Source organism: Accipiter gentilis, chromosome 10 (genome assembly GCF_929443795.1).
Source record: "Accipiter gentilis chromosome 10, bAccGen1.1, whole genome shotgun sequence".
Classification (NCBI taxonomy): Eukaryota; Metazoa; Chordata; class Aves; order Accipitriformes; family Accipitridae; genus Astur; species Astur gentilis.
In genome coordinates, this window is record NC_064889.1 from 14,448,928 (window position 1) to 14,462,054 (window position 13,127).

The window sequence follows — 13,127 nt, forward strand, 5'->3', positions numbered from 1 at the left end:
CCTCTACCGGGGGGTGACCCCGGGCCGCAGCCGAGCTGAGGGAGAGGAAAGGGAGAAGGGGAGGAGGACACGCCGCCACGGAGAAGGGCCCTCAGGCCCGCCCAGTCAGTCAGTCAGTCAGTCAGTCTGTGGCGTGGGGCTGCCACGCGGCCCTTGGGCGGCACGCGCTGCCATCGCGCCCGCGCGTGCCGTCACCAAGTGCCCCTAGCAACCGCGCCGCGCCGAAAAGCACCCTCCCGGGCACACTCTTCCGGCCCTCTCCTCCCCGCGGCGGCCGAGCCCGACACTTTCGTTCCGGGGCCTGTGAGGGCCGTGGAAGAGCCGGGCGGCCCTCTGCGGCGAGCGCCGGCCCGCGAAGGGGCTGGAGCCGAGGGAGCGGGTGAGGAACGGAACGGAGCGGAGCGGTGCGGTGCGGTGCGGAGCTCCTCGCCCCACCGCGAGGGCGTCGAGGCCACGGGGGTCGGGGGAAGGAGAGAGGAGGCAGCCCATCGCCGGGGCAGCCCCGCGGCCCGCGAGAGGCCCAGGCGGCCGCGACGGGGCTGGCGGGGCCTCGGGGCCGTGCGCGGGGCGGCCTGGCAGCTCTCTCGGCGGTGGGGTGGGGGGGGGGGGGCGGCCCTAGACCGCCGCCGTGGCCGCCGGCTAGGCCGGCCCGCGGTAGGCGGCGGCTTTCTGCCCTCAGAGGCCTTGGCGTCCCTGCGGTGGCGGGCGCCGTTCAGTCAGGCCGCGAGAGCAGAACTGCGCAGTGGTTTGCCGTGAGACACCACAGCAGCAGCGGCCTGTGCCCCGCAGAGCTCCGCTGCGTTCCCTGCGGCCTGCTTTATGCTGCCCCGGGACTTCCTCGCCACAGAAAGGCCCGGTCCCGTCAAGTGCCGCAGCGCGCCCTCCCCCTGGCTGGCGGCGGCGGTCGGCTGCCTCCTGGGGAGCGGTTACCGCCGCGGGCTGAGGCCGAAGCGGGCTGAGGCCGAAGCGGGCTGCAGCCCCATCGCGCAGCAGGCATTGGTGAGCTCCCGCGGCCGTAACCGAGATGGCCGTGCTTTCTGGCACTTCATGAAATTTACACAAAACTCCCAAGTCCTGAACTGAGGTTTTAAGTTGTCTTAGAAGGGCAGTTGGAATGTGGAGGGTACCCTCCAGCGGCAGTGATTTATCTGGGGTTTTCAGTTAGGTATAGATGGAGTTGCTATTTACGGTCTTAAAATTTTATGTCTTGAGTCGAGATTTGGATCTTACAAGTCGTGTAAACGCTATTGCTTTTTTTTTTAAAAGTATACTATAAGTATACTGCTGTAACTTGGTGGACAGCTATTATTTTGAGACGACAAAGGTTTTCCTGTGCCGTTGGAGCAGCGTATCTCTTGTCAGTATCAATAACGAAAGTGCTTTGCGGTGTCATAGTTGAACACCACAGTGCCATAAGACATTATACTAAAAAGAGTCAGTTTGCAGGCTGGGAATGCATGTCAAATTACAGGGCCTCTCTCTCGCCCTCTCTGCTGCTTGAGGAGACTTGATAATAGTACGGGTTAGTCTCAGATGTTGGCTGCATTTGCTTTTATCTCGGAGATATTTAAAAGTAAATTGCACTATAAAATTTATATAGATATTTGATTTTGTGTTTATTTGAATGGACATCCCTGACCTTTCCAAAGTTAGAGCCTGCCAGCAGGGAAAGGGAAGGTATCATAGCATGCATGAGTATTTAATTTTACCAGAAAATAACAACTACTTTTTCTGGGATCAATTTTAAATTTTTATTGGAAAGTTAGCAGAGTGTTTTGTTTTTGTTATTTTTCAATTAAATTGCACTTGGTCTTATTTAAACACTTAATTTTGGATCACATCTCAGGAATTATTGTTTGTTTGGTTTTGTTAAACGTGACTGTTTTGTTACATCATTTCACAAGTGTGATCCCTGACATGAAAAAGTAAACCTAAATTAGCTGAAAGTAAATACTGAGAATGACTTTTTTTCATTTTAAATGATGCAGCACAGAGTGCAAAGGGCAGTTTATGACTACTGCAGGCTGTGAGGCTCCTGACTGTGGGCTGCTTTGAAGACCCTGAGTGATCTAGTCAGAAGGGTTTCACTAAAACTGTCACTGTGAACATGAACCTCTGCACACAGCAATACAAATTCTGTCTGGTTCAGGTATGGACATACAGTCATGTTTCTGATATGTTACCCAGACTACACAGTGAAAATTTTATGCCAGCTGCAGAGCGTGAGATGTGTGTCCTGAAGAAAACCTGAAAAAAAATCCATCAATGTTACTAAATAAATCCAAGCTTGCAGAGTGAGTCTAGACTAGGTCAGCACTAACTATCTTGTCTATGGAGCACCAAAGCTGTGTTTTAGTTCTTGAGACTAATTTTTCAGCCTCAAGCCTTGTTCCTGGAAGACTTCTTTTATCTCACAAAGTTCTGTCAACAGGGATTTCATTCAGGTAGTTTCGTTTGCCCACACACAATAAATTTCAGGATGGAGATCTAAATTTGTACAATTGACTTTTTCTCTTATGGATTTGTCTTGTAGACGTTTAATTCATTGTCAGTAGTCATGGTGAGGACTAATGGGACTGCTCATCCAGGTAAATAGTGTCTACCAGTGTTCTCACAAGCTTTTAGACACTGATCCTACCAATAGAAAAAAAATATAATTCTGCACGAGTTGAGTGGGATAACTTATCTTAATAAAATTATGAATGTGCATAAGCATGCATTAAGGATACAGATCTCAAGTTCTTCCTAGCTGTTTATCTCATGCTCTCGTGAAATCTATTTGGAGTTCTTTGTGCTATAACTGAATCAGATGATTTTATTATTCTTTCTGTTACAGGAAATACCTTCTTTAATGAGTATCGTTTTGCTAAATAGGATCATACAGAATCGCATCCAATAAATTAGTTCATAGTATGTTGGATTTCTACTTGACAGCTACAACATATTGTCTGTTTCAGCTAACCATGTCTTTAAATTCATCTCCGCTTTTAAATGAAGAAAACTCTCAAGGACCAAAAAGAAATCCTGAATGTTTGGAAAGTCTAGAGTTGCAGACTCCATCATCGTTTCAAGATAACCCACTTCAACAATTACAGTTAGCATCGCAGGAAGTGCTTGAAAAAGCAAAAAAGAGCGGGAGATCAAAATGCCCCCGATGCAGTAGTTCAAGGATGTTTTATTGTTATACATGCTTTGTTCCTGTTGAAACTGTCCCTACCAAAGAAATTCCGACTGTGAAGGTTAATATTTCTTATGGATTTTTTGTATAATATTCTTGTGCCTTTTAGTTACTGGGGACAGGGAGCAAACAGTCTGTCTGTGACAATTTCCTTTCTGAAACATTCTTTACGGATGTTCATCTTTAACACCGCTATAAGTATGAATAAACTATAGTTAGATAAAATTATTGCTCTTACTTGAGGAATTACACATACAAACACTGACAGTGTTTCAGTCCTCACATAAACATTTATGTATGTACTAGATGAGAAGATAAGCTGAAGTCACTCAGCTTCTCAAGCAAATGATATGTTTTCACTTAGTTTTTAAAAGTTTCTTTGCAGTGCTATTAACTTCATTCTTCAGTTTCTAAGAATTCTGGCCAGAACAGAGTATATTGTGAACAAAAAATATGATTTGTCTATAACCAAGAATGAATTTTACATAAAGTAAGTGTGAGCTAAAAGGCATTCTTAAACGTCATGGCTGTATAATTCAGATAACCACTCTTAAAATATAAATAAAGAATAAAAAGCGTAATGCCTTTCAGCTAAAATATTTAGAGAAACCATCAAAGAGGAGTAAGACGTTTTGCAAAATCACCTAGGAACTAAAATGCAATTTGAAGACACTCTGTAATTTGAAAGCATCATGAAAATACTTTAGAAGTACTTTAGAAATTTGACCTAGTGTATTTAGGTGTATTTTCATCGAACTGGCTATTTTTGCAACAGAGTAAATTCCTAATACATATTAGTATTCATATTTAGGACCATTATATTGCTCAAATTAAGACCACATCTTATTTATTTTACTGATACTATTTCTAGAGTTTTTTACCACACTACTACTGCAGCATTCCCAATTGCGTTCATTGCATACTTGGGTATTTATATGAACTGAAAGAATGTAACAGGTGCTTCTTGTCACCTGTCTCTAATTTAGTTCTAAACCTATTTAAAAAATTGTCAAATGCGTCTTAATTACATACCCAGGGGGATTTCTCCTGGATTTTGCATAAATTTTTGTACCCGTATATATGATCATAAATAGTGCTTGTTTCCTTTTTTTTTCTTTCTTACTGTAGTTACCTTTGAAGATTGACATTATTAAACATCCAAATGAAACAGATGGCAAAAGCACTGCTGTGCACGCTAAGCTCTTGGCACCTGATGATGTTACAATTTATAAATACCCTTGCATTCCAGAATATGAAGAAAAAAGACATGAAGTAAGAAATTCTATATAGATAGCTCGGCTTTGTGCTGGAGAGATGCAGAGGTATCTGCTGTACTTCCTCCTGCAGTGGTACTGCACTCTGCTGGGAGGGAGTGGGAGGAAAGCATTATTCTATTAATCCACTCCACTCCATCTTGCACTTTCTCAGAGCTTGGGCCTACAAATATACAGTGATTATGGACCGTCCTCCAAAGTTTAGAAAACCTGTAGCACCATCTAACCACCCTGAATTTCCTATATTCAGCACCACAGATAATGGATAATTGGATTCATTGTGTACTGTAAGAAATATTTTGCCAAAACATATGAAAGTATTCAACATACAGCAAGTTAAACAGTTCGGTGTTGTGCTCATCGTATTCAGCAGCTGCAGTATTTAAACTTAAAATTTTAAATTTTGCTGTTAAAGAGAAAACCTACTAAAATGCAACTATTGTCTATCACAGTCAGCACAGAGCCTGAAAAAGCCTTCAATTTATATGCTCATTTAAATGATGTGATTAATCTGAAATCTAATATTTACACATTTGATGTCATAATTAACACTTTTTATTATTGTTTGACTACATGAAGAAGAAGATAATATACATATCTGATAGAGATGTTATTTTCTTCAGGAAATGAGCCATCAAGGAAAGCATAGTTGGCAAAGAGGCAGGAAGCTGAAAAAAGCAGAAAGAGGAACAGGGAAGGCAGGCAAAAGTGGGAAGAGATTGTAGTGACTTTGTATTGTCCAGGCTTTCCAAGTCACAGATCCTGAATGCTGCGATAAGATACTGAAAAAATACTAAATAGGGCCATCACTGGTCTTTTTCATTTAAGATATTCATGGGACCTGCAGTAGATGCAAGGGCAGAAGAGAGTATTTCTTCTGGTCTAAAATTTGTGAACAAAATTAGAAACTATTCTTTATGGCCTTCCTGCCCCATATACTGCAATGACAAGTGAAATCTGAACTTCCTCAGGGCTGACACCATTGTCTTAGCTGAAAAAAGTTTTTTTTACAGAATTATTAGAGTTAGTAGTAGAGGTGTGGAGGTGACATTTAATTAAAGATCTCTAATAAAGTGTCTTTATTCATTATTTTGACATAGTCTTTTATCCTATTAGACAATAGAATATTTTTTAAGAAATGCTTTTTTGTCATGTCCTGACTTAACATGGTTGTGGGAGGGGATAGAAAATTTCTGGTTTTTAATGAAACAATTCCTGGTGTTTTATTAGATTCTGTTGACAGTCAGATATCTTTCTTTTCTTCATTTAGATAGCGCTTATATTTCCTGGCCCTGATTCAGTTTCAGTAAAAGATATTGCTTTCCATCTCCAAAAGTACACCAAGAAAAGCATTTGTGATAACGACAATGACTGTTCCGGAGAGCCATGCCTTAAGCAAGCAAAAATAGAACCTAAAGAAGAAAAAAATCTAAATGAATGCATCTCAAGCAACGGGAGTGAAGGCACTAGACTGAAGAAAATAATATTTATTGACAGTACCTGGAATCAAACTAACAAAATAATAACTGATGAACGACTTCAAGGTAAAAAAAAAAAAGTTGATATTGAGATGTTATAGCTACAGGAATGATTAAGGGAGACCTATGTCTATATAACAGACCTGAGCATGATATAAGTGTATACGTAATCCTATATCTTGAGTATACATGAAAGATTCAACAGCCTATTTCAGTGCTGTAGAAGACTTCCCGAGCCAAAGACTCCATTACTTGTCATGTCATATAATGTGTTTTGCAAAATGGTAAGACTACTATTAATAAAGCATTTACGTTTATTTCTCTCATGTCTCTATTGGAATAAATTTCCTCAATCTCACAGAATGGAAGCTGTCATGTCAGACAATAGAACAGTAGTTCGAATGACCTCTGAAGGAAGCCAGAAAGATTTCCTTTGCAGGTGGCTATCTGTTTTTTCAGGAGACACAGGGGACCATTTTTGTACATGCTAGTAGCAGACAGGCCACTAGAAGGTGAATGAGGGATCTAGGAGATTCAGCACAAATATGTCATGGCTTGGTTTCTTTTTCTAGTAAAGTTGTTTGTTTCATGGTCGTTTCAGTGACCTCACTAATTTCAAGACAAAAGGGGAGTGCCTCCTTGCCCTCCACGCCTTCCCATCTCTGAAAGCAAACACTTGTAATTCTGCAAAGGTTTTTTGTCTTAGGTTCATTACAAGAAGTTTACGTTTAAGTATTCTAAATAATACCATAAAAGATAAAACAATTTAGCAACAGCTTTCCATTTCCTTTGAAATAAATAGGAATTTGAAAATAATTTCATTAGTGAAAGGGACGCAGCTTATCAAGTTTATATGTACTACATATAACTGCTTACTTATGCCTCCTTTGCACTGGGCCCTACAGGGAATTTCACAGACTTCTTACATGCAAGATGAATGTTGCCTTGGTATCTATCTAGTCAGTTTATTAAAGAATCCCACATGTTAGTATAATGTATTGGCTAATTAAAATCCTGTTACTAAGTATTTAGTTTAACACAAAACATACTCTATCAAATAAATTGAAGTATTACTGTAAAGATTAGAGTAATTGCATGTTGCAAGTTACTGTAAAGCATATGGAACTTATTTTAAAAGGATGAATTTAAGAAAAGTAACAGGCAGCCAGGGGATCTGAAGATTTCCATGGAAGCTTATGCAGTATATCATTAAAAAATTAATGATTGGTGTTACTCTGGAGCTCTTAAAGAATGATTTCCAGTTACCTCATGTGAATGCTGATCTGGTGGACTGTTCCCTCTTTTCTGGAACTTCATCTCTGTTCCAGCTGTATTCTGCTTCCCTGAGCACCTTTCAGGATTGCTGTAAGGTGTGACTGGTGTCATGCAAGTCACTCTTATCCACACCCAGGGGAGAATGTTACCCACTGTACAGCAGGTATAAGTGTGCACAACCCATACATTCATTGCTTTCCTTAGCGCCCGTCATAGCAGATGTAAGTTGCATTAATACTCCTTTTAAAGATTGCAGTTTTGACTTGCAGGATAAATGGGGGAGAGCTTCCTTAGGCATAAACCGATGGAATTTTTGTGTTGTACACACATGAAAAAAATAGAGAATTGTTGTCATTTTTCAGTTCAACTACAAATGAAGTCATCATCCAACAAAATATTCCTCATATATTAAAGTTCAAAAAGGAGTGTTCATAATTGCAACTAAAAAGTAATTGCTGTACTTATTCAGGATGGAAACATTAATAAAGCCAAGAAAATGTAAAGAAAAGCCTTGTGTTTTGTGAGCCTGCATTTATATAGAGAGTAAATCTAGCTAATTGTACTGCAAGAGAAAGCAAATGAGTACATCAATCTTAAAAAAAAAAAGCCAAGAAAACTTGGACAAAAAAGTACTTCTATATCTTCTTGGAAAAGTGGTGTAATACATCTTTAGAAAGCAAAACTAAATCACTTGTGTTAAAGACAGGAAATATTTGAAAGTTGGTAATGTCTAGGATTGATTACTTCATTAAAAGGGATCACTAGATTAGAAAGGAAACAGTTGCATCTAATGTTAGTGATTACTTTTTCATATGAGTGATGAAGCTTATTGTCAGCATCAAGATGGTGGTTAAAGAAACAAATTGCTTTGGTATTTTTTCCTGTAAGTTTGATCCACTTTGTATTAGCCAAATGTCTTACTTTATTAGCTTAGTGGATGTCCCAGTTCACTATACAAACTACAGGGATGAAGAGGCAATGGAAGGCTCAGAGTAAGCAACAGGCTTCAGCCTGTGTGTAAACTTTACAACTTGCATCTTGTTGATAAGAACTTAGCATCTCTAGATGTAACATCAGTGACCAAACATGATTAATATAGGATCCTACAGGTCTGAGCATTTGATTATTATAGTGGAAGGAACACAGGGACTGTGCTGTGATAATAGGATGTAGCATATCAGGAAAAAAAACAGAGGCTTTAAGGAAAGGCGGGAGATCTCTCTGAAAGGTATTGTCTGCCGTAAGACACATACACAGAATAACTTTTGTAAGGGAAAGTTGGTTACATTACCTAGGCAGATTTAAATGTAGCTGTATTTCCACTTTTCTTGATCTCAGATTCACAGAAACATTTATTTCTAATGAGCTCAAAGTATGTGGATGCTAAAAAAGCAAAACCAACATATTGATTTCCTTAGTATTTTAGGCTTTCATATGAACAATCAGTATTTGTAATAAAATATTGCGTTTCGTTGTATGCATATAGATACAGTACAGATGATAGAAACATGCTCAGTAAACCGTAACCCTTAACCCCCTCTAATTTTTTTTATTAAAAAACTCCTAAAATTCTGTGTTTGCAATTAACTGATCCTGCATTTGTGGTAAGCTCAGTAGTGTCAGTGGTGATCCCTTCAATGAACTTTTGTTCATATTCAAACCACAGAGGTGGGAGTTGACAGTGGAGGAATCGTCCCCTAAATTTAGTTCACTGCTGTTAGGGTGGAAATATCACTGAATTTGATGAAAGTTTTCACTTTGGTTAGGGCTGAGAATTCAAGTATTGAAACCTCTTGAGGGAAACAAGCTTAATGCCGTTTCCGATTACTATTTTGAATACACATGTATGAGATTATTAGAGGTAATAGACTATGTAATTTTGAATTTTTGGTTCCAAAATGCCAGCAATAAAATTGAAATTCAGTGATGGAATCTCCTGTTCAGTTTTTTAAATAATGCTGTAGAAGAGGTCTCTTTTACTATGCAAGATACCATATATTGCTAACTGCAAAGTAAACAACTAAATCCATCTTGCAGTTACACTAGAAAGAATTAAACATAGTTTGAAGGTTAAAAGTATGGAATTACAAATGCTTGTCTATAAGCCAGTTTGCACTCCTGAATTTGGACCTTACTGAATCTTCTCTGTCCAAACTTCTCTGTCCATAACTTCCAAGCAATTCTTAAACCATATTGTAATTACTTGTACTAAACCATCCCATGACACACACTTATTATCCAATTTTCACATTTAGAAAAAGATAATTTTACAACTTGATCCTAGTTGTTGACAGGTATATACACTATACTTTATAGTCCTACTGTCCATCCTGTTTACAAAGTGATTACACATGAAGGTGGTTTTCATTTTGAGTAGTTTGTGCATCTTAAGGAACATAAAAAACAAGATACATGTTTAAAATTCATCTGAATAATAAAACAGTTACAGAGACTATAGTAGATAAAAGATTTTCATGTGCCATATAGAGACCAAATTTCTTTTCTTTCATCTCAAGTGGGAATGCTTTTAGTTTCTAATAAAATTAATGACCAGATTCTGTCGTACTTACTCCTGAGTAATCCCAGTGATATTTCAGTTACTTAACAAGCATAAATCTTAGCAAATATTCCTCAGTTCAGCAAAACTAACAGTCTAAGGGATTCTGTTTTACACTTGAAAGGTATTAGCTTTACAAAAGATGAAGTTTATTAATCATGTTATGAACACTGCTGAGTCTTTGTAGATATGGGTTTCACTCTTCGCATCTGAAGACACCCTGCAATTTACTGAGGGCTGTGAGGCTGTACAAATGAAGGCATAACCTATAAGTTTTAATTGCAAATATGAGGATTGTAACCTAGAACTTACAGCGCTTTTTCATCAAATTTCAAAGTGGTCCACAAAGGAGGATAAAATTATTGCCTCCATTTTACGAGTAAAAAAAAGGAGGTACAGGAAGAGAAATTATTTGCATGCAGGCATCTAACAGGCTAGCAGCAAAGTCAGAAAACAAAACTAAAGACTTGTTTGGTATCCCATCCACCAATCCACATTGTCTAATCTATGTCATCTGTTTTTTCTTGACAGGATTGCTGCAAATTGAGTTGAAGACAAGGAAAACTTGCTTCTGGCGTCATCAGAAGGGAAAGCCAGATACATACCTTTCCACAATAGAAGCAATTTATTATTTCCTTGTGGACTATCATCAGGAGATTTTGAAAGAGAATTACAAAGGACAATATGATAATCTGCTTTTTTTCTTTTCATTTATGTACACATTGATTAAAAATGCCAAGTGTTGTGCAGGAAAAGAGTAAGATGTCTGTCTGTACAGTACATTTTATTGTTTCTTTTGTAACGATAACCTGCACAAACATAACTATTTTAATCTAACTGAAATCTGGAAATAGATTGTACTCTTAATAATGGCTACAGTGTTTGTCCAAAAGTAAGCTGCAGACTTCATGTCCTGCACACTTGAGGTTGTAGAACTCAGATGAGCAGTCTGATTAGAATTACTTACTGAAAACAGTTATGCTTTGCTAAATATTGCTGTGTTTGAACCCAGAGACCTGATATGCTCATCACAGTGAGAGTATTTCCTGAGGTGGGGATAGGACTTGGCCCCTCTTGCCATAAGGAATGATCTCTCTAACCATAAAAAGGAATTAACATGCTAGCTTTCTATTATTTTTAATACTTTGTTTCAGGTGTTTTGTTTGTGTTTTACCGAGTGATACTGATTTCACTTTCATGACATCAAAAGCTTACTGAAATTATTGGGATGGTATTTAATTTGTGGGGCGGGGAGGTGCGCCAACACAAAATGAAAGACCACATTAGTTAAGTGAATAGAATTAAATTATGTACTTTCAAGATTAATTCTGGAAAATTGTCCTAATAATAGAAAAGAGCAACCTCTTTAAACTTCATTATACATTACATGATGTCTATAGTACCATTCACATACTGTTATATTAAGATTATTCTCAACTTCTTGGATAATTTTAGACTTCAAACAAATCAATTTAGTTAAGATTTTATTATTATTATGTAAAATCATTATTATTTTGGGGAACACTAACTTAACAAATGTCACTACGGTGTATCACAGACAGTAAAATTTTGTAAAAGCCACATACTTGTATTCTAAGCAGCAGAAAGGGCTCATTGTACTGTAGGAGTTGTCTGAAAATGTAGATCTTTTTGGAGGACCTAAGACAAAGCAATTTGCAGAGAGAAGAAATAGGCAAGATGGTAGTTCCAACCAAAACATTTCTGACAAGACTTCCTTAAATTAGGCAGACTATGAATCTACTGCGTTTTTTCTTTTCCAGTAATAAAGCAAATATGAACAGCATAAATAAGACTTTGTCTATGCTGATGAAATTTTTGCTGGTATGTGTAGCACTGCTGGCAGAGTCATCACATGTGAATGTAATTATACAAGTGTGACTTTGCCAAGCTATACCAGTACAGCTAATGCTAGCAGAGGTAATAGACCTAAGCTATATCTTTACAAGCAAGAGTTATACAAATATATTCTTAGCATACTAGGATGTTTTCACAGAAAAATTCAGGTTTGTAAAAATTATAGTCTTAAGGTAGAAAAACTGTTTCACTAGAGGTACAATGTAAGATGGGTAAATATTTCTGAATATTCTCAGAAGTGTGTTACTTAAGAAAAAAACCTAAATCTTGTCAAAGTGACACAGATTGAAAAATTATAATAGATTATTTTTTTAACAAAAATTCTTAAGTTTTTGTTGTATATTTTCCTTTAAAAAATCTGCCTAAATTATCACCTGTAGCATACTCTCTAGGAGGGCACTCTCACACCCTGGTGAACATAGAAACAGTGCCTTGAAAAATACTTCAAGAAAATCTTTTTACGTTTACTCAGCAGTCCATACAGGCTCAAACAACTGATTTGTACTATGATTTGTAATGCTTTAAGATATTGAAGTCAAAGTTAATAGTGCTTAAAACACAAGATACAAATCTCTCTGCAAGTCTTATCTTCAGATTTGTATGCTTATTTGCACAAGTGAACGCATACGAAAATGCATTTCAGTGGACAACCAAAACATCTCCTACATTTGCAAGAAGAAATGCTAGGTAAGGTACAGGAGTGCACATGAAGTGTGCATGAACTATAACAGCACCACAAGAAACACAGGCTTAAAGTCAGAATGAGAAAGATCATTTTTAAATATACATTTTTATTGAGTTCATGTGCCAAGCAGTGAGAAAAATCAGCAGTAATGTCTCAGTGCTATTGAAGCAACACATTTCTTATTCATTTGGTTCTTATTGCTATTGAGGGGTTATTTGGGCTTTTTACAATGATTAATGCTATTTCCTTTGGTATGAATTTTGATAGTCTTTTGACATTTCCATCTGTTCTTGTATTTCTTAAAGATTATTGTGTGATTTAAAAAAAATATTACAAGTATAATAGCTCGAGAAGGAAACTTTCACCCACTTTAAACAAACAAAAATAAAATGAACCCACTGACCTAATGTTTTACAAGAACCAGAGAGAAAAATCGAGGGGGGGGGGGGGGGGAGTTACTTCCAAGACACATTTCCCTGAAAACATGTTTTTTTATTTAAGAAGCAGAGGTCAGATAAAAGCTTGTATAAGCTGTTCTTTGTTACTTTTGGAAAATAGTTTCATAAGGTTAAAAATGGTTTCCAAATTTAAGTTTTGTGTACCTCACTTTATTTGAACAATGGGAATTAAGAATCTATTCCAGAAGTAGATTAGTTTTAATTCTCAGGTGAAATCAATGTACAGAAAAGATTTTAATATCTGGAACACTGTGTCCAGGAATTAAGTTCAGATTCTTTTTCTTTGAGTGCAACCTAAGTGTAATGCAAGAGTCATTCTTATACCAAGTGACAGAAGCACATCTAAT

The 13,127-nt window shown here is 37.9% G+C and overlaps 1 protein-coding gene across 6 annotated transcripts; it reads left to right on the forward strand.

The window, feature by feature from the left end:
* Positions 1-258: 258 nt before the first annotated feature.
* DTWD1 (DTW domain containing 1) lies at positions 259-12,751 on the forward strand. Of its 6 annotated transcripts, none has more exons than XM_049812504.1 (6): positions 336-379; positions 2,534-2,588; positions 2,958-3,239; positions 4,307-4,450; positions 5,723-5,996; positions 10,294-12,751. In XM_049812504.1, the coding sequence occupies exons 2-6, from the start codon at positions 2,571-2,573 to the stop codon at positions 10,521-10,523; spliced, it is 948 nt and encodes a 315-aa protein (XP_049668461.1). In that variant the 5' UTR covers positions 336-379; positions 2,534-2,570; the 3' UTR covers positions 10,524-12,751. The 6 variants fall into 6 exon arrangements, with proteins under 6 accessions (XP_049668462.1, XP_049668461.1, XP_049668457.1 ...); XM_049812502.1 differs by lacking the exons at positions 336-379; positions 2,534-2,588 and adding exons at positions 930-999; positions 1,989-2,149; XM_049812505.1 differs by lacking the exon at positions 2,534-2,588 and having other exon boundaries at positions 259-379.
* Positions 12,752-13,127: the final 376 nt, after the last annotated feature.